The sequence below is a fragment of the Panthera pardus genome, unplaced genomic scaffold (assembly GCF_024362965.1).
Source record: "Panthera pardus isolate Hobbes unplaced genomic scaffold, ASM2436296v1 HiC_scaffold_12, whole genome shotgun sequence".
Taxonomy (NCBI): Eukaryota; Metazoa; Chordata; class Mammalia; order Carnivora; family Felidae; genus Panthera; species Panthera pardus.
The window spans coordinates 7,201,135-7,227,590 of NW_026526677.1; the positions used below are offsets into that span (position 1 = coordinate 7,201,135).

General features: G+C 56.5%; 2 protein-coding genes and 1 long non-coding RNA gene across 4 annotated transcripts; 1 reads left to right on the plus strand and 2 right to left on the minus strand.

The window, feature by feature from the left end:
* Positions 1-15: 15 nt before the first annotated feature.
* On the minus strand, positions 16-9,639 carry LOC128776137 (uncharacterized). The gene is made up of 6 exons (XR_008421099.1): positions 9,534-9,639; positions 8,956-9,045; positions 6,252-6,351; positions 4,853-5,074; positions 795-887; positions 16-309 (listed from the first exon to the last, which is right to left on the minus strand). It is a non-coding gene; the product is annotated as an uncharacterized LOC128776137 (long non-coding RNA).
* On the plus strand, positions 4,654-10,350 carry SLC25A45 (solute carrier family 25 member 45). Of its 2 annotated transcripts, XM_053899462.1 has the most exons (6): positions 4,670-4,932; positions 5,962-6,005; positions 6,192-6,263; positions 6,561-6,746; positions 9,536-9,797; positions 9,954-10,350. In XM_053899462.1, exons 1-6 carry the CDS (start codon positions 4,896-4,898, stop codon positions 10,220-10,222), a joined length of 870 nt encoding a protein of 289 aa, XP_053755437.1. In that variant the 5' UTR covers positions 4,670-4,895; the 3' UTR covers positions 10,223-10,350. The 2 variants fall into 2 exon arrangements, with proteins under 2 accessions (XP_053755436.1, XP_053755437.1); XM_053899461.1 differs by lacking the exons at positions 9,536-9,797; positions 9,954-10,350 and adding an exon at positions 7,436-9,074 and having other exon boundaries at positions 4,654-4,932.
* A 10,497-nt stretch (positions 10,351-20,847) lies between these two features.
* On the minus strand, positions 20,848-23,226 carry TIGD3 (tigger transposable element derived 3). The gene has a single exon (XM_019414956.2). It carries the CDS (start codon positions 23,224-23,226, stop codon positions 21,811-21,813), a length of 1,416 nt encoding a protein of 471 aa, XP_019270501.2. The 3' UTR covers positions 20,848-21,810.
* Positions 23,227-26,456: the final 3,230 nt, after the last annotated feature.

A 26,456-nucleotide genomic window follows, 5' to 3' on the forward strand; every position in this document is an offset into this window, starting at 1 on the left:
CGGGCCGGCCCGCTGGCCTGTGACAAGGTGTGGCGAAGGTTCAAGGAAATCAGGAATGGTGACCGAGCTATGGGCAATCACTTGCGCGTGGTTTGGGGCCGGTGCCCTCACTTGTAAAAATGGAGATGCGTCCTGGGACGTGTCAGGGACCCGCACTGTTCTGGGTGTTGACTCAGGCAGCAGCCTGTACTGCAGCAGCTCCCCCTGGGCCATGAGGGGTTAGGGGCTCTTTGCTGTGGTCAGAAGACTGGGCCCTTGTACGGACTCGGCCTGGACAAGCCCCTTCTCCCCCGGGCCCCAGTTTCCGATCTGTAAAATGAAGAGATTGAACTCAGTGGCCTCCTAGGACTCTCAGGTTATATGCTAGAAACCCAGGCCAGACACACTTGATTTTCCAAGGTGCAGTCACATGAGCCCTCTCTATCTTAGACACACAGCCTGGAGACCTTGAGCCGTTCCCACGCCAGAAAGAGGCATTGGGCCCCTGAAGAGACAGGTGTGAAACCATTATCCCAGGGTCACGTCACCAACATGTCCTGGCAACGCCAGCATGCGTATGCCTGAGGTGTAGCTCTCAGGGAGAAAAACAGGTCCATGGGGCACCTTCCTAAGCCAGAGGAACCAGAAATTGTTCTAACCACAATGGGCTGGGTGATCAGGGATGGGGGGGGGGGGGCGGTGCAAGGGGAGGCGTGGGCTCACCATGCTCTGATTCCTCCCCGCCCCCCGCATTGGGAGGCTGCCCCATCTCCCAACCCAGCACAATTTCCTCAGTATTTCAAACCTCTCTTTACCTGCCCTCCAGGAGCCACACTGCTGCGCAATTGAGCCCGTTACAACATGTCTTCCTCGCGTGAACTGAGGGCTCACGGGAGCTCAGGTGTGAGCTGGAGAGAAGAGTGCAGTCAGAATGGGCATCTGCCTCCAGGTTCTAAGCTCTGGGACCCTCAGACCAGGACACGATGGTTTGGTGGCCTCCCTAAACCAGTGGGAGCAAAGTGGGACACAGTTCAGTGTGCTTGAGTGCGTACTGGGTGTGGGGCCTGGGCTAGGGCAGGGGATGGGGGCCAGGGTGAGACACTGCCCCGCCCTCAGGAAGCTTCTGTTCTGGTTGAATTAGGGAGTGGAGGTAGAGAGGGGGAAGAGAGAAGCCCAGAAGAAATGCAGGTTTAAAACTACATAAGATGACGGAATTGCCTTAAGAGCTATAAGGTGCTACAAGCAGGAAGAGAAGGGTCTTCAATTCCTGAGCCCTGCTGGGTGCCAGGCCCTCCCCTGTCTCCTCATGTCACCCTCATGGCCCATGTGGGTAGAAGTAAGAGGAAGCAGCTGCTGTTTGTGGAGCATATACACTGTGCCAGATTCTTTTCTTATAATTTTTTTCAATGTTTATTTATTTGAGACAGACAGAGACAGAGTGTGAGTAAGGGAGGGGCAGAGAGAGAGGGAGATACAGAACCCAAAGCGGGCTCCAGGCTCTGAGCTGACAGCACAGGGGCTCCAACTCATAAACCGTGAGATCATGACCTAAGCAGAAGTCGGACGCTTAACCGACTGAGCCACTCAGGCACCTCTCTTTCCAAAGTCCTTTAATCCTTATACCACACTAGGAGGTGGATAGTATATCTCCATTTGTTGATGAAAAAATAGGATCAGAACGTTTAAATAACAAAGCTGATGTCTGGCAGTATGTGGTGGTAAGGAGGCCGGAACCCACGTCCCGTGAGGAGGGGCACCAGAAGAGATTCCTGAAGGCATTCCCAGTAGTGGGAACTGTGGGAGCAAGGTTAGGACACCGGGGAAGCCCTGGGCAATCAGAGCACAGCAGGTGAGGCTGGGAAGATGGGGTGGCACCTGGGAGGGGGTGTGAACACCAGGGCGAGGGGTGCGTGGTGGGTTTGGCAGGCAGTGAGGATGTTTTGGAGGTTGTGAGCTAGAGAAGGACGAGGTCAGAGCTCTGCTCTGCCAGGCAAAAGGCTAGCCTGGCAAGGCTCCAGGGAGTGGTAGTGGGTGTCCCTTGAACTGGGCTGGGATGAGAGAAGAGAGCAGGGCCCATTCTGATGTGAGGACAGCAGCCCTCAGGCCTTTAGAGCCAAGAGGCCTTAGACTCAGCAATCAACTGGGCTGGTTTCCTACCTCTGCAAGCAGTGAAGGACCCTAAGGCCCACAGAAGGGATTGCCCACCATCCCTTGGGAGAGGGTACGCAGCAGAATGAGGACTGTAGTCCAGCCCTTGGTGAGAAGCCAGTGCTCAGGAAGGTCACTGGGGCAGCCCAGGGGCCCCCAGGAGGTCAGACGTGAACCCCGCTTCGTAGAACCTGTCTGCCCACAAGAAAGTAGTGGGGGGTGGATGCTGCTTTGGCCACGATGGGAAAGCGGAAGGGTGAACGGGACTGATTCTTGGGCATCTGCTGGGGAAGTAAGAGTTGCCACGAGATCTGGAGGGGCAGGTAGGAGTATTGTTGGGACTTTACATCCTTTGGGGCCATTTGGAGATGGGGCTAGAGAACTGGAGACCCAGGGGTGGCTGCAAGGCTGGCCACTAATGCTGCTCCCTCGCTTGTCTGCTCATTCACACTTGCAACAGATATTGATTGAGTGCCTACTCTGTGCTACGCGCTGTCCTAAGCCTTCGGGATAACATCAGTAAACAAAACAGCCCGAGATCCCAGCCCAGACAACAAGTTAATTACACAGCGCATCAGACAGTGATGAGTGCGATGAAAGAAAGGAAAGGTAGATCCAGGAAAGGGGCACCAGGAATGCCAGGCAAATGACGTTTGAGTCCAGGCTAGACCAGGCCAACAGGGAGAAGGGACAGCCGATGCCCAAGGCCTGGAGCCAGGAACCCTTCTGAAGAAGAGAAGGAGGCCAGAGTGGCTGGGACGGAGGTCAAAAGAACATGGGGCTGTACTGTGAAGGCTTCTAGAGCCTAGGAAGGACTTTGGTTTTGACTCTGAGCAGGATGGGACCCGTGCAGGGTGTGGAGCAGAGGACAGACACGGCCTGACTTCAATTTTACCTGCATAGCTCTGGCTGCGAGGTGGAGAACAGACTGGAAGGGGGCAGGGGTGGAGGCAGGGAGGCCAGGCAGGGATCCAAGCGGAGGTGATGGTGGCTTCGGGCCTGGGTAGTAGCAATGGAGGAGGTGTGGAGGGGTGGGGTGTGGGATGTGTTTTGAAGGCAATACCAACCCAACACAGTTTCCTTATGGAGTGTTATTGAGGTATGAGGGAAAGGGAGGGATCAAGGAGGACTCCAAAGGTTGGGACCCACATTTGGTGCCTTCACAGATTTCTGTGGGCCATGGCACCTGAGCACTGGATCTCTGTGCCCTCGAAAGAAGACCCCGCCCCCACCCCACTACCCAGCATACCTAAGAATAGAATCTGACAGAATATTCTGTGGCTGTCGATGGAAACAACACGTTACATCAGAACCCCTGTGCGCTCTGTTAATGTCGGAGGCTCATCATGTTCAGCAAGCTCAGCGCTTTCTGCGTGCACCCATGGGTCTGCCCTGATGCCCTGCCTCTGCCCCCAAGGCTGCGGGACTGCCGCTGTGCTCCCGTGCCCCACTGCAAGGGAATCATTCAAGTGTAACGGAGAAAGTCAGAAACATAGCCCTGGATGAGGTCGTGATCCTGAACGTGAACACCACCGCCCCAGAAACCCCCTCTAGTGACCTCTGGAGACTCCCAAAGGACGCGGGAGAAAAGCGCCTCGGGAAGCACGCGCCTTGCCACAGATCACTGGGCTGGTGGGGGCAGAGCTGAGACCGGACGACACCACAGCCCATGCTGCCTCTGCTCATGTACATCGGCCCCCCTGAGGCAGAGAGAGAGGGCAGAAGCAGAAAAGATAAAAGTACCAGACAGCACAATAAACTTCATATATTGAAAAAAAAGAAAAAAGTACCAGGCAGGTGTGAGAAACACAAGGCATGAACGGTCATCTAGTTTCTCAAAAGATGCAACACAATGTTTAAATGATGTGAAATACCGTTTTCAAAACAACACCGAGGAGTGTATTTAACCGCACTCAGCTCGTAAAGAGCCGATGGGCGAGTGGAATGATGGTGCCCGCTGTAGCATGTTGAATGTATTGGCGACAGAGAAGCTTGGTCCAAGGAAGCCGAGAGCGAGAGAGAGGGATTCAGGTCCCTGCCTTGTCAGTTTGGGTTATTGTCCAAAGAGAAATGGGCAGTCATAACCCTTGAGCTGAGACACACACCAGCCTTTACACGCTTGAAATCCCCAGCTTTCCCCCTGGAAAGGAGGGATGGAGAAGAGGAGGCCAAGCCAGGGAAGCTGTTTCTGACTCACACGAGGGAGCTGGGGAGCCATAGACAACCCTGGGAGAAGGCAGGGCTTCAGGCCCAAGAGTCACTCCTCTCCTCCCACGCCGTCTGTCTGCCCCCTGGTGGCCATGCCCCATCCCTGCAGGCCTGGCTGCCTGTCCCGAGTGGGCGACAGCCTGGCGTGAGGTGCTGTGGGGATAGAGGGGGTTGGGGCCTGCTGGGGCGGGTGAGCAGGGCCTTGCCCTCAACAGGCTCGTTAAAGCCGGAGGCAGCCCTGGAGGCTGGGGCCCGGCTGCCCTGCCTGGTCACCGTGGGAGGCTGCGAGGCCGTCGTTGGCCGGCAGGGGGTGAGGCCACCTGGGCCATCACCCCTGCCCTGAGATTTCACACGGTGCGCCCTCCTCCGCCGTCGAGGCCACCCGAGTTGGCTCCCTCCCTTCTCCCGGTGCCGAGGTCTGGGCACCGGGCCACTGCTCACCCTACGGGCAGAGTTAAACATTAGTGGCAGGTTATCAGGAAGATCAGGGGGAGGGAGACCAGGAACCTGCACTCACCAGTGTCTCTGTTGGAGCCACCAGTTTCCACCCCAGCCGGACAATGCCTGTGGAGGAGTTTGTGGCCGGCTGGATCTCTGGTGAGACACTTTTCTCCCTTCTGTCACATCCCCTCCACCCCAGGGGTGGGTCACTTCTGGTGATTTGGGAGGAGCTGAGACCAAAGTCCTGGTGGCCCAGAAGCACCCAGAGCCAGCTATCCCGGAGCCTCCTGGCAGTTGCCTGAGGGGAGCGGAGAGGCAGCCGAGCTGCCCTCGCCTCCAGAGCCAAGGCGAGCGCTCCCCCAGACTCACCTGCGCCTGCAGACCCGCACCAGGAACCCCGCTTCCCTAGGCCCACCCTGGGGGGCTCAGAAAGGAAGTTCACCTTTGACCCCAGCAGCTGTCCTGCATTCCCCCGTGGGCCTCTGCCCTACCCAGCCGTGGGCTGCAGGCCCTGTCGCTGAGGCCTGCTGTGCTGGGGACCCAGCCCAGCTTCTGGGTGACACTTCTCTCAGAAGAAAAGAGAGGGACGTTTCGAACCTGCCTCCTGAGAAGGTTCTGCCTCCCGAAACTGCACCTGCTACACAGGGGAGATGGCCTGGGGGCCGGGACCCTCCTCCCCTGGTGTCAGCACGACTGTTCTAAGGGCTCCCAGCTCCGTCCTGCTGGCTGAGGGGGTGGAGGGGGGGAGAGCAGGGCCCCGTCTGGATCGAGGCCACATACTCCACGGCAGTAGTGAGTGGAAGGCAAGAGGGAAGGAGTCAGGCCGGCAGCGAGGCAGGAGCACTGGAGAATCCATCCCACCGCTCCACGGTTAACTAGGCAAGACAGGCAGTGTTAGACGCTATGAGGACCTGGTGTCTGTGGTTGGCTCCTCCCTTCGGCCTGTGTCCTCCAGGTGGGGCCAGGGCTCTCTCTGATTGTCCCCATGTCCCCACGTCCCCATGCCTGCCTCACCCAGCACTTGGTGTGGAGGAGGTTGCAAAGGGGACAGCTGGAGTTTCTTTGGAGTCTGGCAGAGTAGGGCTCTGCCCCATTTTCTCCCCCCTGAATTCCCCTTCCCTCTAGGCACCTGCTTCCTCAGCATGGCACAAGGGGCCTCACTCATACCATCTTCTTATCCCACAGGAGCTCTGGGTTTGGTCCTGGGACACCCTTTTGACACTGTAAAGGTGAGTCGAGGGGACGCACTCAAGGAATAAAGGCTATGACCTGAACCAACAGTCAGGATGCCTTGAGAGGGGGATCTTTCCTATCAGTCCTGCCCTGCTGGCATCCTGCTGGGCAGAGGGAGGAGCTGGGCTAGAGCCATCTCTGCCCATCCCTGCTGGGCTGCCCGCTCTGTCCTCCTCATCCAGGTGCGGCTACAGACCCAGACCACATACCGGGGCATCATCGATTGTATGGTGAAGACTTACCACCATGAGTCGGTGGGTGTCTTGCTTCTTTGGGGCTTTGGCATAGGAGGCCTCCGGGTGGCCAGCACCAGCTTTCTTGGCCCCTGGCAGGGCTCTGTCCCTGGAAGAGAGACGACCTAAGTCTGGGGCTACCCGGGGCTGGGTGGTAGCTTGGTGCCCCGAGGATGGACCTGGGGCTGCCTCGACCTCCCTTCGGCAGGTTTCAGGAGTGGTTTCTAGCCAGAGGAGACCCTGCCAGAGGTGGGAGGGGAGAAGAGGAGGCCTCCCTGGTCCCCCAGCCACTTTAGCATTTGCCACATCTTTCTACAGCTCCTGGGCTTTTTCAAGGGAATGAGCTTCCCCATTGCGAGCATAGCCATGGTCAACTCCGTCCTGTTCGGGGTCTACAGCAACACCCTGCTGGCGCTCACGGCAACCGCTCACCAGGAACGGCGGGCCCAGCCACCCAGCTACATACACGTCTTCATAGCTGGCTGCACCAGAGGGTTCGTGCAGGTGAGAGGGAGGTGTGGGGTGTGTCCACACGGGTACGGTCATGCACACGCGCACAGGTGTACGCACGCACACACATCCACACACGCGCGCATGTGGGCACAGCGAAGGTCCGTTTGCTGCTTCCCCTCCCAGCCCTCTCTGCAGACCCTGGGTCTCCCCAACGGGTACATGAGGAGCTGTGGGGGAATGGCCAGCTCCTGGCCTCTGCCCGATGACCTGGCCTGGCCGAGCTGGCTGTGGCCATCTGGGCTGCAGGCTTGGAGGGGAGGGTCATGGAGAACACTGTGGGGGGGGGGCAGAAGGCAGAGAGAGCTGGGGGTGGGGTCTGGGGAGACGGTGCTGAGGGGGCCGCATGGAGAACAGTCGATGCCCCATTCTGAGGCTGACGGGGCTTGCCCACTCCGGAGGGCTCTGCCAGCCTCAGGGCTCTGGGAAGACTTCTCCCCCAGGTGACCTCTTGCCCCGGAGAACTGACAGCGCTCCCAGAGCTCCGAGCCCAGCCCTTGCAGTCCTGGCGGGGTCCTGGCACTGCCCCAGCTCATGCCCTGCTCAGCCCCTTTGCCTGCAGCATGTGGCGGGCCGGGATCTGTGAGCCTCGCGGGGCCCCAGTCCACAGAGCTCGCTGCGAGAGGCCCAGGGCATTAATCATTAAATAGCTCTCATCATTCGGTTTTGGTCTTTGTTCTCAGCACTTAAGTATCCAGCTTTTGACTGATGGGGTGGAGGAAGACGCGGCTTCCAGGCACCAGGGGGAATCCCAGCTGATTGGGGGGCGTGAGCACAGAGGCGGAGGGACTCTTGCCTGGCTCCCCTCCACACCCCAGCCAGGCGCCTTCCGTCACCCCCTATTTGACATTGCCCTGACGCTCCTAACATACTTCACGGGGCAGAGAGCAAGGACAAAGGACAGAACCAGGCGGCTCGCTGGTGAATTAATGATTCATGAGACCCCCAAAGGTCCTGGCTTTTCTCCTGCCCCTTCTTGTGCAGGACACATGCCTGCATATTTCCCAAGCCCTGAGATTTGCACTCCACAAAAACAAGGAAGAGAACTGAGACCCCAGGCTAGTAGCCGGCCCAGAAAGGCCCAGCTCCTAAGTCACCCTCCCCTCCTGCTCTTTAGAAAGCAAAACAGGGGCGCCTGGGTGGCTCAGTCGGTTAAGCGTCCGACTTCAGCTCAGGTCACGATCTTGCAGTTTGTGAGTTCGAGCCCCGGGTCCGGCTCTGTGCTGACAGCTCAGAGCCTGGAGCCTGCTTTGGATTCTGTCTCCCTCTCTCTCTGCTCCTCCCCTGCTCATGCTCTGTCTCTCAATAATAAATAAATGTTAAAAATTAAAAAAAAAAAAGCAGGACAGATAGCAGAACAGGGTGTTATAGGGTCACTGATGGGGACCTGGTCCAAGGACCGACTGGAACTCAGTTTCCCATCAAGCCCATGGATTCGGTTTAACAGGATCTTGGAGCAGACATTGTGTTTCAGTGTGGAGATGGGGAAGAAGAGGCAGGAAGTGACTCTGGTTAGCACAGGGCAGGGAATGACAACCTCTGATGTGCACAAAAGTTGCCTTTGGCTCAGCAAAGGCTGACCCTGTCAAACACTGTGGCAGTGTCTGCCGTCCCCACTGACCCCGTGGGCACAGGTTGGGGAGTGAGGGCCCTAACCTGCCCCTGCTGGCCACCCTACCTTGGGCTCGGCCATTTCCTCACCCTCAGGAGCCCTGGACTCAGGGGCACATCGCCTGGAGGAGTCCTGAGTTTGGCTCCGCCCACAGACTCTGAAGGATGATATCAGGGTCACGCCTCAGGGGGAGGGACCCCAGCCCGCCGCCCTTCCTACAGGGGAAGAAGTAGGCAAAGTTGGCCTGTCGCCCTCTGACCATCGCCACCAGAGCCGACTTCCAGCTGCCTCTGCCATCAGCCATCTCCAGGGCTGAGGACCTGAGCTCATGTACCTTCCACGAAAGAAACAATAACCACAGAAGCCCCTCATGACGTGCTAACGTCAGCCTCACCTCAATTCTCATCTGAACTCTAACAGCTGACCTTGACCTAGTGCATCTGCGCTGATTCGCACATTGGCCCCTGCCCCCACCTTCCCCCCACATCCACCCGGAACCACCCTCAGTCCTAATACTACCCCAAATGTTCGTCCCTTCTGCCTCAGCCGGGTGATAAGATCCCAGGACCCGCAGATCGCACCATCACCCACCTTCCTTGGGACACAAGTGGTGGGTGGTTTTCAGGAGGCAGGAAAGGCTGGCCCAGCACTTGACCCCGTCAGGGGCCTCTGAGAGGCGTCCTGCAGGAGGTAGGGGAGGGAGAACCTATGAAGTGGAGTCTCCAACAGGACTGAGGTGACCTCCTTAACCCTGGGGGCGGGGGGGGGGGTCGGCGATCAGCCCTTTGCTGTCTCACGGGCACAGACTAAATCCTTTCTTCAGACCCAATCACTGCAGGTGGGTCTCACCCTGGCTTTGGGGAGGCTAGAAACCTATCCTCAGTCTTGGGGAAACAATCCAGGTTTGTCTCTGAGCACCAAGCACCAGGCAAGTTCAATGCTGTTGTCCAGGGAGAGGGGCAGTGTTGCTTGCTGTCAGGGGTCTGATGCTAAGGAAGCCGTCTGGCCCATGCCGAGCCCTGTGTGCAGAGGCTGTGAGCGGGGACGGGGTGGGGGAAGATGCAGCCCTCTCTGCTCCCTACCTTCCTCTTGTTAGGATCAGCCCATTGTTCTCTGCCCTTCGTTCTCGCCCAGAGCCCCACCCAGGGTCTTCCTGCTTCCTTACGTACAGGTCTACTGCTTGGCCCCTTTTGACCTCATCAAAGTCCGGCTACAAAACCAGACGGAGCCAAGGGCGCGGCCTCCGGGCAGCCCCCCACCCCGGTACCGGGGGCCTGTGCACTGTGCGGTCTCCATCTTCCAGGAGGAGGGGCCCCGGGGGCTGTTCCGGGGAGCCTGGGCCCTGACGCTGAGGGACACCCCCACACTGGGGATCTATTTTGTCACCTATGAGTGGCTCTGCCGCCAGTCGACGCGGGACGGCCAGGACCCCAGTAAGTGAACGGGCGTGGGGGGGGGGGGAACGGAGGGGGGAGCGGGGGAGGGGAGCTGGCCCTTGCCCGGAGGATGGGGAGGGACTCTGGGGATGGGGGGGGGGGGGTGCCTTGCTCCTCGGGGTCTGACACCCATCTGGGCTTCCTCTACCCCAGGCCCAGCCACGGTGCTGGTGGCAGGGGGCTTCGCAGGCATCGCCTCCTGGGCCGTAGCCACGCCCTTGGATGTGATCAAGTCCCGGCTGCAGATGGCGGGGCTGAAGCGCAGGGCGTACCGGGGGGTGCTGGACTGCATGGTAAGCAGCGCCCGGCAGGAAGGTCTGGGGGTCTTCTTCCGGGGGCTGACGATCAACAGCGCCCGCGCCTTTCCTGTCAACGCCGTCACCTTCCTCAGCTACGAATACCTCCTCCGCTCGTGGGGGTGAGTCCAGGCAGGTCAGGCCGGCCGCTCCCCAGCGAGGCCACCGCCCACCTGCCCAGCTGGGAGGCCGAGGTGAAAGCACCGGCTAGCGATCCGATTCGAGAGGCCCAGCCCTTCCCAAGGGTGAGCGGCAGTGGGGGGCAGGAGGCCCCGGGCCCTGGGCTCCGGAACACAGGCCGACTTCAGCCCCCCCAGCAGCGCTCGCCTTGAGTCTGTGAAGTCCACTGTGGTGCTGGTGACCTTCTGGCCCCCGGCCTGGGGCTTCACCCCTTAAAGAGCTCTTAGAGGCTGCGCCCCTGGGCGCTAACCAGCCACCCCCTGGATTCCAGCAACTCGTCCTCACGGGCCCTCCTCACCTCCTTTCAAACTGCTCCCCGCGTGACCCCCCTGGAGAGCAGCCTTCTGTCCCCTGCTGGTCCAGGGTCCTTCAGTGGCTTCCTTTCCGGTCTGGGGGAGAGCCCTCCCCCCCCCCCCCACCTCCTGGGCCCTCCCTGTCCACTAGCTTTCTTCTCCCTGGGGGCTTCCACAGCCCAGCCCCGCACTTGGAGAACAAGCTGTGCTGTTATTGGCCTTGGCCTGGAAGGCTTATTCCCTTGTGGCCAGGAGCAAACAGTTCCCGAGGGGTGGCTAAGCCCGCTCCGGGCCCAGGCCGAGCACTGTCTCTTGGAGTCTTTCCTTGCCTCCCCCTTGCCTCTTGACTGGCTGGGGGGTTTTCATACCACTCCCAACCCCCCACCTCCTAGTCCCCACCCCCACCTCGTCCCCTGATCTCTTCCACATCCCCCACAGGCCTGGATCACCGCCCTCCCTTCCCTGTGCTTTGTCGTGGTTGTTGATTTGCTTCTCAGCCTAACCCCGTTACACAGGGAGCTCCTTGAGGTCAGGGGCCAGACTTCTGATCGGTCCCCCAACTCCAACCAGCACACCCACTTCCTTGGTGCTGCACCCCCACCTTTCTACCGGGAGTTTTTGCCTGCCTGGTCCCTCTTAGGGTCGTCTCCAGGGGACCGGTGCAGAAGTCGGGGACCACCTCCCCCAGGAGTACTGGCCTGGCCACTCTCACGGACGGTGTTTGTTTTTCTTACCCGTCTCAGTTGCTAAGTGGGGGTTACACACTGGCCAAAGAGGGGTTCCTTGATTGGCAATGAAGCCGAGGAGAGTTTGTACCCACTAATGTCCCTATCTGGTCTGAGGTCAGCCTGGGCCCACCTTCTGGTGACCTGAGTGCCTGGGATTCTTACCATTTACTGGGGGCTCCCAATGAAAACCATTACAATAGGGGCACCTGGCTGGCTCTGTCAGTGGAGCACGTGGCTCTCCATCTTGGAGTTGTGAGGTTGAGCCCCCCGTTGTGCAGAGATTGCTTTTAAAAAACAAAATAAAATCTTAAGACAAAACATCATTGGACGCCTGGGGTGGCTCTGTCGGTTAAGCGTCTGACTTTTGATTTCAGCTCCCCTAATGATCTCACTGTTCGTGGGATCAAGCCCCTCGTCGGGGTCCACGTTGACAGTGCGGAGCCTGCTTGGGATGCTCTCGCTCTCCCTCTCTCTCTGCTCCTCCCCTGCTTGTGTGCCCGCTTTCTCTCTCGCAAAATAAATAAACTTTAACGCCCACCCCAAACCATCACAATATTATCACAGTTTACAGTGTTCTAGCTCTTATCACAGCCTTAGCTCAGAGAGTGTGTGTAACGTGTCCAAGGTCGCATGGCCAGTATGTCGCACCGCCTGCCCGGACACATCCAAGCCTCCCAACTCCAGAGCCCAGTTACTCTGCCCCCCTGTTCTACCTGGGGCCCGCGACAGCCTCCCACCAAGTTCAAACCCACCCGGGGCTGGCCTGATGGCATCAGCCCCACGTGTGCTCCTCAGAGCTCTCCTTCACTGGACGGTGGCCTGCAAACGGCAGCGGCACCCAAATAGCACCCGTCTTCTTTCAGTGTCACGGTGTGGCCGCAAGGCATGTGCCCACCGAGCCGGGCTCCATTTCCTAACCTCCCTCGCAACTCAGGGGGGCCCTGTCCCTGGGCTTTTGCCAGAGAAATGTGTCATGCCTGCAAATTGCCCATCTCTCTTCTTGCTTATTATTATTTTTTTTAATGTTTATTTTTGATAGAGACAGAGCACGAGCGGGGAAGGGGCAGAGAGAGAGAGAGGGAGACACAGAATCCGGAGCAGGCTCCAGGCTCCGAGCTGTCAGCACAGAGCCCGACGCGGGTCTTGACCTCACGGCCCGTGAGATCGTGACCTGGGCCAAAGTCACATGCTTAACCGACTGAGCCACCCAGGCGCCTTGCAAATTGCCCATCTCTTACCTTCAAGAAGATTCCGCACTGTTGGCCGGAAGCGGGGCCCCCAGAAGGCCCTGCTGAGGACGCAGGAGGCACCCTGTCGGCCCAGAACCCGGGTGCCCACGACCACCTGGGCTGCTGTGCTCTGACACGTCTTCGTTGCAATAGTCTGGCCTCACCCTTGCTGACACAGTAGGTAGGGGTCTGCGGGTTTCCAGGGCTGATTCCAGTGTGGTCTCTGGAGCAGTGGCATCAGGTTCGAAATGCAGGATCCCGGGCCCCACCGGGGGTGGATGGAATCGGAATCTCTGAGATTGGGACCTAGGAATCCGTGTGGTGCAAAGCATTCTGGTCCCTTTTATACACATTAAGGTTTAATGGTGTTCAGGTGTTCCTACAGGCAGAAACGTGTGTGCTGTCCTCTCGAGCTAAGGGACTTATGGGTCCAGTAGAAGGGACTTGAACTCCTAGCTCCAGTGGCCTCCCCTCCTGGCCGGGGTCAGGAAGCCTGTGTTCCTGATATGGAAAGACAGGGTCTGGCTCAGCCAGTCACCGCCCTTTCTGTGCCTCAATTGCCTCTGACATCTGGTCGGTTAGCGAGGCCCCAGCGGCTGTCCAGCACCACGTTGGTGCCAGATTTGGGGCCAGATAGGACGGTGATGGTACAGCAGTGGTTGGGGGCGGGGGGGGGCAGTCGGTACATGTGAGAGAGAAGGCGGCGCTTATAAATGGGCCAGAAGGGAGCGGGAGGTCAGGGTGGCCCTCTGTAGTTTGCCATTTCGCACATTACCTGTCGGCAAGAGAATAAACTTTAAAAATCCGTTCTTGACTGGGTTTTAATTAAATCTTCTTTTGGGGTAGCAATTACACCCTTAAGCCTGCCTTTGCACCGTCTAGGCATAGGCTTGCGTTTTCCCTATCTGGTTCTTTCCCGAGGTGTCTCCGGAGGCTGGAGCTCTTCTCCTCTCCTCCCTTACAACCAGAGAGAGTGCAGGCCTCCCACGGGGCCATGTAGTCCCGGCCCGAGCTCCTGTTGCTCACATGGCAAGGGCTGCTAGCTGGACTGACAGAACAGAGCTGGAGGGAGGTTAGGGTTAAGTGTGAACACGATTAGTGAGAAAACAACACATTCCTCTTTCCGAGGCCCAGGGAAAGGACACAACAGTGTTGGAAAGGAGGGTGGAAAGACAAAGAACAGGCAGGAAGTGGCCAAGGATAATTTAAAAAAAGATTTTTTTTAATGTTTATTTATTTTTGAGATAGACACACACACACACACACACACACACACACACACACACGGAGCACAAGTGGGGGAGGGGCAGAAATAGAGGGAGACACAGAATCCGAAGCAGGCTCCACGAGGCTCGAACCCACGAACCGTGAGATCATGACCTGACCTGAAGTCGGACACTTAACCGACTGAGCCCCCAGGCGCCCCAAGACAATTTTTTTAAGTTTATTTGGTGAGAGAGAGAACGCATGCACGCACACAATCAGGAGAGGGGCAGACACGGAAGGAGAGAGAATCCCAAGCAGGCTCTGCGCTGTCTGTGCACAGCCCAAGGCAGGGCTCGAACTCACAAACCGTGAGATCATGACCTGAGCCGAAATCAAGAGTCAGATGCTCAACCGACTGAGCCGCCTAGGGATCCCCCAAGGATATTTCTAAAAGCCAAGTGTTTTTACATCAGCAGGGGCTCATAATAGTCACGTTAAATTCCGCAAGGAATTAACATATCGTCGGGGGTCATCATTACGTTTGAGGACTCGCTGAGGGGAAAGGAATCCTTAAGAACTAGGAGAGAAAATAGCAAATCCACTTGCTTTGAGTTGACAACGGGTATGGTGTCTGAGGCTTGCACATCAGGAGCTTGTAACTTGGGCGAACGTATACAGCATCTTACGGGTTTCATACTGTCAAGTGTCACGTTTATTTTCATAGCAGTGACCACAGGAGGCTAACTTATGTGGATAGTGACACGAAGACTACCTGTGTGGGTATAGGGGGAAATGACAAACCTAAGGACGATTCTGGCTTAAATCACTTCTTCCAGACTCATGGGGATTCACTTCGTGAATGTGACTTGTTTCTGGCTTAACCGCTGTCCTGAGCTCCACGCCCACACTGCCCTCTGTCTCTGGTCACCTGTCCTTGAGGATCTCAAAGGCACGTCATGGCTCCCCCCGGTCCGCTCCTGCTGCAGTGCTCTGCCGTACAGGTATGTCCTCAGGCCAGATGTCTCCAGGAGGCTCTCCTTTTCCCCTCCTCCCATATCAAAGGAGTCCCCAGCTCCTGCCAACCCTGCTTCTGAAGTTTTCTAGGACTCACTCCCTCTTTTGCCATCCTCATGCCACAGCCTTGGTCCTGTCCTGAATCTGAACAGATAACTCCGCTTTTTCAAATGCAGTTCTGATCAAGACACCCTACTCCTCTCATCCTCCTGGATGGCTTTCCATCACTCTGAGGAATCAGGGCAAGCTTCTTCTACAAACTTCAAGGCCCTCAGACATTCAACTTCTCTTGGTTCCTTAAACAACCAGATTCCCTCTGACCGCAGGACATTTGCACATGCTGTTCTCACTGCCTATGTGCCTCTCACTCATCTTTCTGTTGTCATCGCCACTTCCTTAGGGAAATTTGGTCAGCCCCTCTGTCTAGGTCAAGTTCCTTTGGCTTATGGCAGTAGTTTAGAATCACCTGGGTGGGGGGGCGGGGGGGCTTGTTGAAATACAGATTACTGGGTCCCATGCTGGCGTTTCTAATTCAGTAAGTTTGGGAAGAGTCCAAGTACTTGTGCTTTACTAAGTTCCTACTGATGCTGCTGGTGTGGCCCACAGTTTGAGAAGCACTAGCTTTCATGCAATCCCCACTTCGTCTGTAATCACACTTGTTTGTGTGATTCTTTTATTGTAATGTCTCTGCTCTAAGCTATGAGCTCCATGAAGCAAAGACCTTGTCTGTTTTTGTACATCATCACAACCCTCGCTGGCACACAGAGGTGCTCCATCGATGGTTTTGAACGAATGAATGAATGAATGAATGAAGAAAGAAAAAGAAAACTGATCTTCCCAACTCCCCCCTCTGGCAGACTGGTGCTCTAGACTTTACCTAGATCCCTCCTACTATAAAGCAACTAGACTCCAGATCCATTAGAACAAACAGGATCTTAAAACCCTAACCTTTCAAGAAGTAAGGGAACTTCCCAAGCGCCCCTTCAAAACAAGGAAGTAAGCGTAAACCAGCGTGTTGGAATTGGAGCTGCTAAGGGGCTCACACTAATGCTTCTCAGCATTTAGGTTAAATAACTGCATGGAACTGTCAGGGGGAACTGAACCCCAGACTCATAAATTAAGCCAAGATTCTGGAGAGGGATGCACCTTTAGTGCAAAGGTAGACCAGAAAATCTCCATCCACCAGTAAAGGGAATTTACAAAGAAACCTACCTCTCCCTCGTGGTGGACGAAAATTAAGAACAAGATCGTCTCCTCTGTGAACCAGAAACCACATGCCTATTCATATTGCTTCAGGTCTGGGACACCTTTCTTTCCTTCCTTTTTTTAATTCTTTTTTTTTAAATTTTTCTTAATGTTTATTTATTTTTGAGAAACAGTATCAGCAGAGGAGGGGCAGAGAGAGAGGGAGACACAGAATCCGAAGCAGGCTCCAGGCTCCGGGCTGTCAGCACAGAGCCTGACGCAGGGCTGGGACTCACAGGCGGCAAGATCATAACCTGAGCTGAAGTCAGAAGCTTAACCAACTGAGCCACCCAGGCGCCCCAGGGACATCGTCCATGGAGAAATTAACTTATCATGGTAGGAGCGCCCTCTTGTGTCTGGCAGGAGTAACTACAAATTTTTCTGAAGAGGCGCTCTCCCAAAGGAGATCTTCGGGTTTTCCAGAGATGAAAAATAAAAACAAAACAACAATTATAAATTATATATAATTGTTGTTTTGTTTGTTTTTATTTATAAAACAATATATTTGTGTGTGTGTGTGTGTGTGTGTATATATATATATATATATATAATATATACGAGAAAGAAAATGAGGCCAGTAAGGTGACGGGGATGCTTGGAGAAGAAAGAGCTTCAAGAAGTTAGAAGTATACAACAGAAGTTAGAGTCCCGGGAGCTTTCCTTAATACACTGAGGACTGTGGGGCGCCTGGGTGGCTCAGTTGGTTGAGCGTCTGACTTCGGCTCAGGTCGTGATCTCGCAGTCCATGGGTTCAAGCCCTGAGCCGGACTCTGTGCTGACAGCTCAGAGCCTGGAGCCTGCTTCAGATTCTGTCTCCCTCTCTCTCTGCCCCTCCCCCACTCAGGCTCTGTCTCTCTCACTCTCAAAAATGAATAAATGTTAGAAAGAACACTGAGGATTTTATATATATATATATATATATATATAAAGTATATATATATACAATTACATATATATTATATATAATTATAATTATAATATTATATAATAATATTACTCCCACGACCAGAAATTAATAGACACACAAAGAAAAAGTCCCCCATGAGTTAAAGCATCAACAGAAATAAAAAGCAAAAATTAACCCCCTCCCCAAGGATTTCAGATATTAAAGTTCTCAGATACAGAATACAAAAGAGCCATTCATGAATTTTTTAAATGTATAAAAGAATTATAAGAAACAAGAGACTATAAGAGTGATTATTTATATTTGAAAAAAAAAAAAAAACCCAAAAACCAAAAGAACAGTCGTGGCTGAAGCGAGCTGGGAGGGTAGGTGGGGGGAAGTTACTCAGAGTGCAAGGTAGAGACAGAAGGCGGGGGGTCGGTCTTTCTGCTTGTGGGCTTCCTACATCCCGTTCATCATCTTCTCACACCGATGGTGAGGATGAATAGAATAGTGATGAGAGAGGGGCGCCTGGGTGGCTCAGCTGGTTAAGCCTCTGTCCCTTGCTCTCGGCTCAGGTCATGACATCACGGTTCGCGAGATCGAGCCCCACATGGGGCTCGCTGCTCACAGCATGGAGTCTGCTTGGGATTCTCTCTGCCTCTTCCTCTCTCTCTGCCTCAAATAAATAGATATTTTTAAAAAGAATAGTAATGACAGCAGCAACAACCAACACAGACCTGGTGCTGGGAGTAGCGCCCGGTAAGCAGCACTTGATAAATGCTGATTCATGTAACCCCCATGACTGACCTGTACTATAGGTCACTTCCTATTTCTCCCCCTGGCTTGAGCACCTTAGAAACAGGGTCTGTGTCTTTTTTTTTTTTTTTAAAGTTTATTTATTTTGAGAGAGAGAGAGAGAAACTGCACTCAAGCAAGCAGGGGAGGGGCAGAGTGCAAGGGAGAGAGAATCCCAAGCAGGCTCTGCGATCGAGCTCCAACACGGGGCTCAAACTCACCAACCGTGAGATCATGACCCGAGCTGAAATCAAGAGTCAGACGCTTAACCGACTGAGCCCCCCAGGTGCCCCAGGGACTGTGTCTTGTTCGTCTTTGCTGCCCTGGAGTTTCGAATGCCTTCGGAACATAGAGGGTGTGCATTACAAGCTTGTAAATAAACTGGAACAAGGCACGTACTTTCTCCATCCTGCCCTCGCTGTGCCCATGGTGATTCCTGCCCGGCTGGGTGGTACCGCCCGGCCTTGGTAAAAGACCCAGCGCTGTCGGGAACAGCAGCTGTCCTCTGCTTCCTCTCCCTTCGTACCTGCGCCCCACCAATGAGATAGTTTCTTGACTTCCCCGGTTTCCACTTTTGCTCCCCAGCTCCCCGTATGTTTTTCGCACAGTGACCAGAATTCGATTTACTAAAACATAAAACACTGTGTTCCTCTGTTGTCCAAGTCGGGCGCCCACCAAAAACAGCCCCGAACTACCCGTCTCACTTGAGATCAATGTAAATGCCGCGGCCCAAAGGCCCCTGCCCTCCTCCCGACCCTCCTCGCCTGCTTGCAGGCCTCCCTCCCCCCCCTCCCCCACTCCCCACCTTCAGCCACAGGACAGTTTTCTGTTTCCTGAACCTGTCGAGCTGCTTCTGACCTTAGATATTTGTACCTGCTGTTCCCTTCGCAGGGCACACTTCCTTGGGAAGTAAAAGTGCTCCCTTCTCATTCACGACTCAGCCCAAAAACCATTTCCCTGACTCCCCTCTCCCTGCCCCTCTCAATGACATTATTTCATTTTCATCCTCGCACTCATTGCTACCTAAAATGACTGTGTTTATGTGTTTACTTGTCTCTTCTTTATCTCCCTCTACCAGAATGTAAGGGCTTTGAGAGGAGGGATCCTGTCTGTCTTTTTCTGCACAAGCGCCAGGTCCTGGAACAAGGCCTGACCCACAGGCAAAGAGGTCAGTAAATACTGCTTGAATGAGCCAACAAAGTCAACTGCAAACAGGCGAAGCCTGACATAGGATCACAACGCAGGAAAGGAAGGGGTTCTTTGTGGCTTTAAATGAAAAGCTCTTGGGGCGCCTGGGTGGCTCAGCCAGCTGGGTGTCTTGGCTCTTGATTTCGGCTCAGGTCATGATCCCAGGGCTGTGGGATCAAGCCCCATATCGGGCTCTACCCGAAGCATGGAGCTTGTCTGAAATTCTCTCTCCCTTTCCCTCTGCCTCTCTCTCTCTCTCTCTCTCTCTCAAATTAAAAAATCAAGCAATCAATCAAGCTCTGGGAAGAAGTCAGCAATATGGCTGTTACTAGTGTGCCTGCTCCAACAGGAATATGGCACCGAGAACAGACAGCTAATGTGTCCCCCTCCTCGTTGCTTTGGGCAGGTCTTTAGAGACCGTCTCCTCTTGGTGTTAACGTTTAACAAGAGATACGTCAGAACTGGGAAGACCTCAGAAAACGGACAAGTGAAATTAACACAGGTGGGAAAACTAGAACCGGCGAGGAAAGCCTCCAGGACCGGGGATCTAGAAGACCAGCGGGGGGCCTCAGCACTGTTTAAAAACGGATGGTCATCGGGGCGCCTGGGTGGCTCAGTCGGTTAAGCGTCCGACTTTGGCTCAGGTCACGATCTCACTGTCCGTGAGTTCGAGCCCCGCGTCGGGCTCTGGGCTGACTGCTCAGAGCCTGGAGCCTGTTTCAGATTCTGTGTCTCCCTCTCTCTCTGACCCTCCCCCTTTCATGCTTTGTCTCTCTCTGTCTCAAAAATAAATAAACGTTAAAAAAAACAAAACAAAAAAAAAAACGGATGGTCATCGCTAAACTGCCAGGTGATCAGACGGTCAGGATAATGAGCCAAACTGAAGGTGGTGCTTGAACAGCAGAAGAGGAAAAAGGGGCACCTCCCCAGTTCCCCAACGAAACAGTGCCGGGTGAGGATCAGATGACAGAGCAGATGGGGGGGGGGACTGTCAGGAACCCCGAGTAAAAGGCGCCTGTCTCTTTACGGACCACAGAAGGGAGAGGCAGAAAGGCAAGGAGCGAAAGGTACTTCATCAGCGGCACCTGCGTGGCTCAGTGGGTCGGGCGTCTGACTTCGGCTCAGGTCATCATCGCTCAGCTCGAGGGTTCGAGCCCCACGTCGGGCTCTGTGCTGGCAGCTCGGAGCCTGGAGCCTGCTTCCCATTCTGTGTCTCCCTCTCTTCCAGCCCTCTCCTGCTCACACTCTGTCTCTCTCTCTCCTTCAAAAGTAAATAAGCATTAAAAAAAATTAAAAAAAAAAAGGTACTTCATCAAAGTCGACAAAGTGCCGCAGCCACGCCCCCAGTGAGGGGGAGCCTGGGCCAGGCGTGCAGGGGGGCGTGAGCGTGGCTGCCCTGGGCGCCGTGTCCTGGACCGCAGCACCCCCCAGAAAACTGTGCCGCGCTGGCTTGTGATGGTCGAGTGCCTTTTCGGCCGCAGTAGGATTTGGGCCTGAGCTGGACGCCTCCCCAGCCAGGGTCCGTCTGTGTCCATAGCCCATGTCCTTTCCAGGTCAATCCATCCTCTTCAGATCCTACTCCCCGATCTGGCTCAGGCTGCCCACCTCTCACCTGGACCCACGTCTCCACGTCTCAGTTATTCTAAATTTTTAACAAATATTTATTCATTTTTCAGAGAGACAGAGAGAGCACAAGTGGGGGAGGGGCAGAGAGAGAGGGAGACACAGAAGCCGAAGCAGGCCCCGGGCTCCGAGCCGTCAGCACAGAGCCCGACGTGGGGCTCGAACTCCCGAACTGCGAGATCATGACCTGAGCCGAAGTCGGACGCTTAACCGACTGAGCCACCCGGGCGCCCCATGGATCCCACGAATGACCTGTCCTCACCCTGAGACCCCTTGGGGTGCCCCACCAGCTTGTGTGGTGGGCTGAAGACCCCTCCTGCTCCCCACACCTCCCCCTGCACTCTAGAGGGACCGCCTGCCTCTGCTCACCACCTGGGACCCCCTCCTTCCCGGCAGGCCTCCATGCTTGCCTCCCCTTGGCCTGGATTGTCCTTCCCGCTCCCCCCCTCCAGGAGTCTCCCCAGGCTCCTGGGGGCCACAGCACTTTGCACAAGCCCGTGGGACGGCCCTTAGTCACACCGCACTGTCACTGTCTGTGAGGCCCTGCCCGGCAGGGAGGCCATTTTTGCAAGCTCACCACACAGGAGGCTTGCTGAAGAGATGTTGTGAAATGATCAAAGGAACGGATGGCGATTCCAAGTTCTGGCTCCGTGGGGTGTCCCTAGACTGTCCCTAGCCACCCCTCCCCCCCGTTCCTAATGCCACGATCTGAGAGCGAAGTCATCAGAGCAGCAGAATGTCCTGGGACGATACTCGGGATCTGTCTGTCGGCAGGTAAGGGGTCCCCATTCCCGGGGAGTCCTTCCCGCTGGAGTTCTGGAAGACGGGGCTGCTGCTGGTCACGTGCAGCCACAGCGGCCAAGCCCGGACGGCGGCGTCGCGGCCAGCCTCCGCAATCAATTTTAAAAACCTGAGTTGAAAGTTTTCGCCCCTTTTCCATGAAAACGACACCCCGACCTCTCTTCTGATTAAAAAATTTTATTTCCAGAAGCAGAACTGTTTCCGACACAGAGTTCCAGGGATCGGCCTGTCCGTAAAGCCTCAATTCTTCCTTCCCAGGTCCCGGCCTCCCTGGAGGTTGAGAAACGACACGCTAGCCTCACACCCCGCCCCGCGCGCCCCATCTTCAGAACCCTCTTCTGGAGGCTGGGGCGACCTTCTCTCCGGCCTTCGACTCGGTCTCCACCGCTTGTCTCCCTTCCACACCTCTCCCGAAGCTCCATTTCCACGGGAAAGAGCCCAGCCTCCAGCCCGCCTTCCTAGCGAGGGCGTTTCCATGGGAAACAGGAGGGGGGGGGGGGCCCGGCCAGCAGCAAGGGGGGGGCCCTCACGAGCCGCAGAGACGCTCCACCTCCTCCTCGCAGGCGTAGAATTTTTCAAAGAGCTCAGGGGAGGTGCCGTTGCACTCCAGCCACCTCCTCAGCGTGCCCAGTGCCCGGAGGGCGTCGGCTTTGGTGGGCAGGGGCCCGAGGCCGTCCTCTCCGGCCCCCGCCTCGTCCTCAGTGCCCGTCTCCTCCTTGCACCCCCCAGACGCGGGCTCCTCACCCTCCAGGTCCACAAAGCGGGAAAACTCCTCGAGGCTCAGCCCGCCGGGGACCGGCGGCATCTCGGAGGCTTGGTCGGGGGACGGGGACATCTTGCAGGGAGCCAGCCCTTCCCGGACGAAGCTGCTCCCGATGAGCTGGGGGGGCACCTTGGCCCAGGCGGCCGCCGCCATGTGCAGCGCGTCCAGCACGGTGATGCCCGCCGCGGCCTCGGCCAGCGAGGCGCCGGCCCTCTTGCTCCGGACGGCAGCCAGCTTGCCCAGCAGGCGGTGCCGGTAGTGGGTCCTGAAGGCCCGGACCACGGAGCCGGGCAGCGAAGGCGTGCTGCCGTCGGCGGCCAGAGGCAGGAGCCGCACGTGGCGGAGCCCGGGCCGGCCGGCCAACCCCTCCGCCACCCGCGCGGCCAGCAGCAGGGTCACCTGTCGGCCTTGCCGCGCCATGTCCCTGTCAAACTGGGCCAGCCACTCTGACCAGGGGACGCCCAGGTCGGGGTGGTAGGAGGCCGGCAGAGCCGCACCGCTGACCCCGAAGAGGCACGTTGGCGCGGCCCGGAGCCCGCTGACCCACACGCGCCGCTTCTCGGTGCCTCTGCTGTTGGCGCACAGCAGCACCTGCACCCGGTCGCGCGCGCCCCCTCTGCCGGGCACTGCCCGGTACAGCAGAGGCACTTCGGCGCAGCCGAAAACGTCCTCGGGGGAGAAGTCCTTGAGCGAAAGAGGAGGCTGGGCCTGGGACGTGGGGCCCGGGGGAGGTGGCTCGGGGGGGAACGGAGGCGCCAGTACGTGCCGGGCCCCGAAGCCCACATTGTTGCGGCGTTTCCAGCGGACCAGCCAGCCAATGCTGGGGACGAAATCCTGGCCCATGATGTCGGCCAGCTCCTTGGCTTTGTGGAGCAGCATGGGCCCCGTCACGTCCCAGGCCTTGGCCCGGGCGATGTGGTACCAGCAGAGCAGGGCCTCGTCAATCCCGCTGTACTTGGACTCCCGCTTGCGCTTGCGCTCCCGGTTGGCCGTGCCGCTGCACCAGTCCGCCAGCAGCTTCTCCTTATTCTTGCAGATGCGTGAGATCTGGGGCTGGGAGACCTGGAAGCGCCGGGCCACCTCCGACTGGGACATCTTGGACTCATCCAGCAGTTCCAGCACCTGGATCTTCTCGGCCAGGGACAGGGCGTGTAGCTTCTTCTTGCTGGTCAGCTCCATGGCTTCTCCACGGCACCTGTCGGGGGAGGAAACAGTGAGCGGGGGTACAGCCGGCTGAGGCCAGGAGGATGGGAGAGGAGCACAGGCAGGAAAAGAGGATGGATGAGGACAGGGAAATCGGCTGGTGTAGGGGAGACCCCGGGGAAAGACTGGGCCAGCTGGGAGAGGGTGAGGGGGTACACTGGGTAGGTGTTCAGAGGGCTGGGCTGGAAGGAAGGGGGTGGCTAGGCTGAGGGAACCGTGGGCTGGGCACAGATCAGGAGGGATGGCAGAACAGAAGCGGGGAGGGGGTGGCTCACTGGTTAGACGGAGGAGTCTGGGCTAGAGTTTCGGGGAGAAGGATGGATAGAGCCAAGGGGACAGCTGCAGAGACAACAAAGGAGCATGGATGGGGGAGGACATGGGGCTGGGGCTGAGTGGGGCAGGTGTAGGGGACAATCAGGGCTGGGGGCAGGAGTCCCTGGGAGGGGGAGAGGGATGATGGACTGGGCTGGATGTTGGGAAGGGGGGGGGGGGTTCGGGGAGAAGGAGGGGGCAGAGTGGATGAACAGAGTTGAGGTGACAAGTGTACAGACGACAAAGAGGGACGGATGGGAGCAGAAGGAACCAGGCTAATTTGGTGCTGGGTCCTGAGGAGGTAAGACTGCGGGGGGGGGGGGGGCGGGAGGGGGGGACGGGGGGCGGGGCGGGCCTGGAGAGGCAGTGCGAGCGCAAGGCCCAGAAGGCAGGTGCACAGGCGACAAACAGCAAGAGGGGTGAGGAGGCCGCAGGCAGCCAGAGGGACGAGGTGTCCCCAGAGGGGAGGGTGGTGGCCTGGGAGGGGGACTAGGGCGCGGACCCTAGCGCCTGGGACCGAGGCAGGCCAGGAGCCGGGCTCCGCCACCTGGCCGACCTCTCTCCACCTCGACGCGGGGTCCTTCGGCGGGGCGTACCCAGGCGCCCGCCCGCCCGGCCTCCCTGCCTCCCTGTCTCCCGCTCCGCACCCACCTCAGGCGCTCGTCCCGCGGCTCCCGCCCCTGCCCCGGCTAGGCTCGGCTCCCGAGCCCCCTGTCCGGGCGCCGACGGGAGAGCAAGGGAGGGACGGGCGCCACGACCCGAAGGGCGGAGTGGGCCGAGGGGCTGCGCGGGTGGCGGGCGGCGGGCGCGCGCACAGCAGGGCCCCGTGCGCGCCGCCCGCGCCGGGCTCTCCCCCGGCTGGGAAGACCGCGGTGCAGCCGCTCAGCTCCCACCCGCCGCAGCTCCGCCCAGGCCCAATCAGATTGGCCCTCAATGACGTTCAGTCCCTCCCCCAGCTAAGTCTCATTGGACGTCGGGGAAGTGGCGGGGCCCTCCTGGGGGCGGGGCTTCCAGCGCGAGGGGCTATGAGGCGGAGTCAAGACCCCGCGGGAGTCCCGGAGGCGCCGCCAGCCTCTGGGGCCTGACGAGCGTCTGGGCAGCGTGGGCACGGGAGAGAAGGCTTGGCGTCTCAAGGCCCTCCTGACCTTGACCTAGGCAGTCTCAGCTTTTCTCATCTACCAAATAGGGCTGACACCCCTCACGGATTGGTTGTGAGAAAAATGGATGAAAGCTTTAAGCCACACAAAAGCTGTTACCATGGACAGCGCTGGTCTCACGTCGATCTGTCCAGGTAGCGGTAACTACTTGCCTGGGGCCAGTTCTGATTTAGGGCGAAAAAGGACTAATTTTTCTTGGTTTTGGTACCTGTTGGCAAGATTCAAGTTTCTTGACTCAAGATCTAATACCAGTCCCTTCCTCGGTAACCTTCAGTCCTGCCTATTGTTAGCAACTGGATGTAGACACTTCGACCTGCAGTAGAGTGCTTCCCACCCTCGACCTCAGCCGGCCTTCCAGCCTCGTTTCCCTCCCCCACTGGCAGCTCTGATGGGAGCCTGGGGCCACAGACAGTCCCCATCTCTCTGCCTTTCTCACAGGCTTCCCTCCCCAGCCCAATTCTACCGGCTGATTCTTCTTCCATCCCTCTATGTCCCATCCTAAATCTCATCCCTTGCAAACCCTTCCCAAATTTCTTATGCCTGCTACAGCATTTTTTTTTTTTTTACATTTCTTCTTCTTTTCACTTCCTTTTCTCTTAGAGACTACTCAGCTACCAACGATCATTGCTTTACCCCCTCTGCTTCTGGCCTACTTCCGTGTAAAAGCCTGAGGACAGGGGATGTGCTTTGTCGCTACCAAAATTCCCAGCCTAGAGCACCCTGCCTACTTATTGAGTGCAATGGTCTAGGCCACTGGCTTCTAGTAGGTAACAGTGGCTTTCAGACTGTTCCAAAAAATGCTAAGGATACCTCAGTGGGTTCATAACTGATTGATTCAAATCTTAAGTTTAAGAACTTCAGGGCACCTGGGTGGCTCAGTTAGGTGTCAGACTTCTGCTCGGGTCATGTCACAGTTCATGAGTTCAAGGCCCACATCAGGCTCCATGCTGACAGTACAGAGCCTGCTTTGGATTCTCTGTCCTTCCCCCACTTGGACACGCTCTTTCTCTCTCAAACTAAAAAAAAAAAAAAAAAAAAAAAAAAAAAGCTTAACTTCAAAACACACGCTCAAGTGATATAGAAGATCCGTTATGGAAGCTATCAAAAAAAAAAAAAAAAAAAAAAAAAAAAAGCTGGCTGCAAAGAAGGAAACTCATTTTCGTGCATGTAGACAAGTCCCGAGGAAGGTGGCAGTGGGGGCCGAGCTCATGCACACCGTACCTACAGGAACGAATGCCAGGCAAGCAAGGCTGAGCGAGGGGTCTCTCTGCTCATGTGCATTATCCATGCACAAAGCTTTCACATGTCCCATCGTAATATTTTCTTCTGTGATTCTTTTATATTTAGACTCAAGCTCCTGAACCCGTGTAAAGTATCTGAAATCCCAAGATCAACTCTTATAAACCTGTCACCATCTGCATATACGAGTCTCGCCGAATTTCCTTCAAACCAACCAAAATACAGAAACGGGATGCTGAACCCAACTCTAACCCAAGTTTTGTATTAACTGGAACAACTCTGTCGTTTACAACAAGGAATAGTTGTAACACAAATATACGTTAAGGAGTTAGAACTAACAGAGTACTCAATTTTTTATATATGCTTTACATACGGGGGCTCAGCAAAAAATTTAATTTGAGATTAAATAAAAACCACTGTCCTAGGGAAGAAGTTTTAGGATGAAATGACCTTCTTAACCGGGAAAGGGAGTCAGGAGATAAACCATCCAGCAGGGAG

Coding starts and splice junctions, on each gene's coding strand:
- SLC25A45 (XM_053899461.1), top strand. CDS start 4,896: ATGCCTGTGGAGGAGTTTGTGGCCGGCTGGATCTCTG. Junction 4,933..5,961: donor TGTGGCCGGCTGGATCTCTG/GTGAGACACTTT, acceptor CTTATCCCACAG/GAGCTCTGGGTTTGGTCCTG. Junction 6,006..6,191: donor ACCCTTTTGACACTGTAAAG/GTGAGTCGAGGG, acceptor CTCCTCATCCAG/GTGCGGCTACAGACCCAGAC.
- TIGD3 (XM_019414956.2), bottom strand. CDS start 23,226: ATGGAGCTGACCAGCAAGAAGAAGCTACACGCCCTGTCCCTGGCCGAG.